Consider the following 2,433-nt stretch of genomic DNA (forward strand, 5'->3'; position numbering starts at 1 on the left):
TTGAATGGTGAATACGTGATACATGTACAAAAATCGACAAACTAATACAACGCCAAAACATTATCACAATTGACAATTTGATCATAAATCATTTCTCTAATTCAAGTTCTAAAATTCAAAACGTCACTCTTAATAGTCTTCAAAAGGGACATATAATATACTAATCTAGTCCCTAAAGAGCGATACACCCTAAAGTATTTGCTATGTTCCCATACCATCAAAAGAACTGCACCTTATGCCTAAAAGGATATGTACGCCACAAATCATGTCTGAAATGGAAATTTTGTATAGAAACATACTAGACTTATTTCCTAAAAACAAGCAACAAAGTATAAACAAGCTGTTTGTATGTGTGTTTAAGCATAAACTTTATGAATGCATGCTAAATAGCATCATTAACAGCTATAGTTATAACAAAGATTAGAACTTTGGAACATCTAATGCATATCATTGATCATTAAACAATAAACAACACGCAAAAGTACGCTGCAAAACAAGTGTATAAATCACACTAACCGAAACAAAAACAGATTAAAGAACATTGCTTTAAGGAGCTTTCGGATCAGTTCCATGTTGCCAAACATAAACAAGCTCATCCCAACCAGTACTAGCCAACAACCCTTCAACAAGTACACTCATATCAACACCAACCGCAAATTCCGTATGATGATCGTACCGACCAATTAACGAATCTTCCACCATATAATCCCATAAACAAACAGTCATATCATAAGAACATGACACAATTACACTTCCCCTATGTGGTGAAAATTTCACTTTCCTAACAGCATATCCATGACCATTCAAAACCGCAACCGGAACCCTATAATTTCTAACATCCCAAACCTTAATCGATTTATCAACCGACGATGTCGCTAAAATAGCGTCATCATATTTATTCCAATCACACGATAATATTTCGAATTCGTGAGCCGGGAGTATCATTGTAGACCCCGGCTCACGAACATCCCAAATTCGCGCCGTGCAATCCCCGGACGCCGATGCGAAAACATCGGCGTGCCGCGGATTCCACGCGGCAGAGTAAACGCAATACGCGTGCTCCTTAAATGTCCTAACCGATGTAGGTCGATCAATAGTCCATAGTTTGATTGTATCGTCCCATGAAGATGAGATAAAAGAGTCTCGCCGGACGGCGTTATAATCAACGGAGTGGGTTTCACGGGTGTGTTCGGAAAGTGATCGGACGGGATTGGAAGTCGGTGGGAGGGAAAGATCGTAAAGTTTAACGGAGCCGTCAGCGACGGCGGCGATTAGGAGTGAATCATGGGATTCAGACCAAGAAACGTCGTAGACGCCGTCGGCGGTATCGAAGGCGGCGATTTCGGAGATAGGGCCGGCGGGAGAAAGGTCAATGACGTGGAGACGACCGTTGCCTAGGATTCCGAAATTTTGGGAGGTGGCGACTGCGAGACGTTGTTCGTAGAAAGGGCTGAATTTAACGGCGTAGCCGTTGAATGGGGTTTTGAACGCCGGCATGGTTGAATTTTGGGGTTCCGGTGAGGTGTTGGGATTTGTGTTTTATCTGGTACACGGATTTGGACCAAAAAAGGGAAATGTTTAAATTTATATTGTTGCCCCTTACACTTTACGCTTATGTCAATTTTGTCCCTACCTTGGCATCTTACGGGCTTGTGGGTTTTTTTTTTTTTTTTTTATTTTTATTTTTAATTATTTTTTTTTATTTTAATTCTCGGATGATATCAAAGAATGTGTGCTTAGTTGTTGTACAAAAAATGGAAGTGTTTTTTTCTTGCTCTGTTTTCTGATTTTACTTATTGATAAACTCGAGAGTGTAGTTTTTTACTCCGTATTCTATTGAATTTCTGTATCTAAAGTGTAGGTTCCAGCATCAGTTGTTGTACTTTCAGTTTTGGATGTCTTTACTTCATGTACAATTTGTTTCATTTTCATTTTTTTTTTTAACAACGACTAACGACTAAGTAGCTACATAAAAAACAATTTATACGACTCTTACCCAAAAAAAAAAAAACAAAACGGTCGGGTTCAATCACATTTATTAAATCCTCTTCAAATCAGACATGGCTAAGTTCGATGTACCTACAAATATATATATTTTCACTTTCAGACATTTATCTCTATATAACAAACGTGTTAAAAACGCAATATAATTCAAATGAATGGTTGTCGATTACTCAAGAACGAATTTCTAATCAAAATACGCAGTTTTAAAAATACTCGTAGGAAATTTTATTCGAAATTACTAATAGTTCATTAAATCACTTACCATAATGGGCGGTTAGGAATCTTTGATGCTTAAATCTGCAGAAATCAAAAGAATCAGGGTATCTCCATTTGTAGATTTGACGGAAATATAGTTAATTGATAACGTGGAAATCAAAAGTATTAAGTTATCTTCGATTGACGCTTAAACCTATAGAAATAAAAAGAATC

General features: G+C 37.3%; 1 protein-coding gene across 1 annotated transcript; it reads right to left on the reverse strand.

Annotated features, from left to right (window-relative positions):
* Positions 1 to 356: 356 nt before the first annotated feature.
* Positions 357 to 1,564, reverse strand: LOC139871169 (peroxisome biogenesis protein 7). The gene has a single exon (XM_071858909.1). The coding sequence runs from the start codon at positions 1,495 to 1,497 to the stop codon at positions 547 to 549; it is 951 nt and encodes a 316-aa protein (XP_071715010.1). The 5' UTR covers positions 1,498 to 1,564; the 3' UTR covers positions 357 to 546.
* Positions 1,565 to 2,433: the final 869 nt, after the last annotated feature.

Source organism: Rutidosis leptorrhynchoides, chromosome 1, assembly GCF_046630445.1.
Source record: "Rutidosis leptorrhynchoides isolate AG116_Rl617_1_P2 chromosome 1, CSIRO_AGI_Rlap_v1, whole genome shotgun sequence".
Lineage (NCBI taxonomy): Eukaryota > Viridiplantae > Streptophyta > Magnoliopsida > Asterales > Asteraceae > Rutidosis > Rutidosis leptorrhynchoides.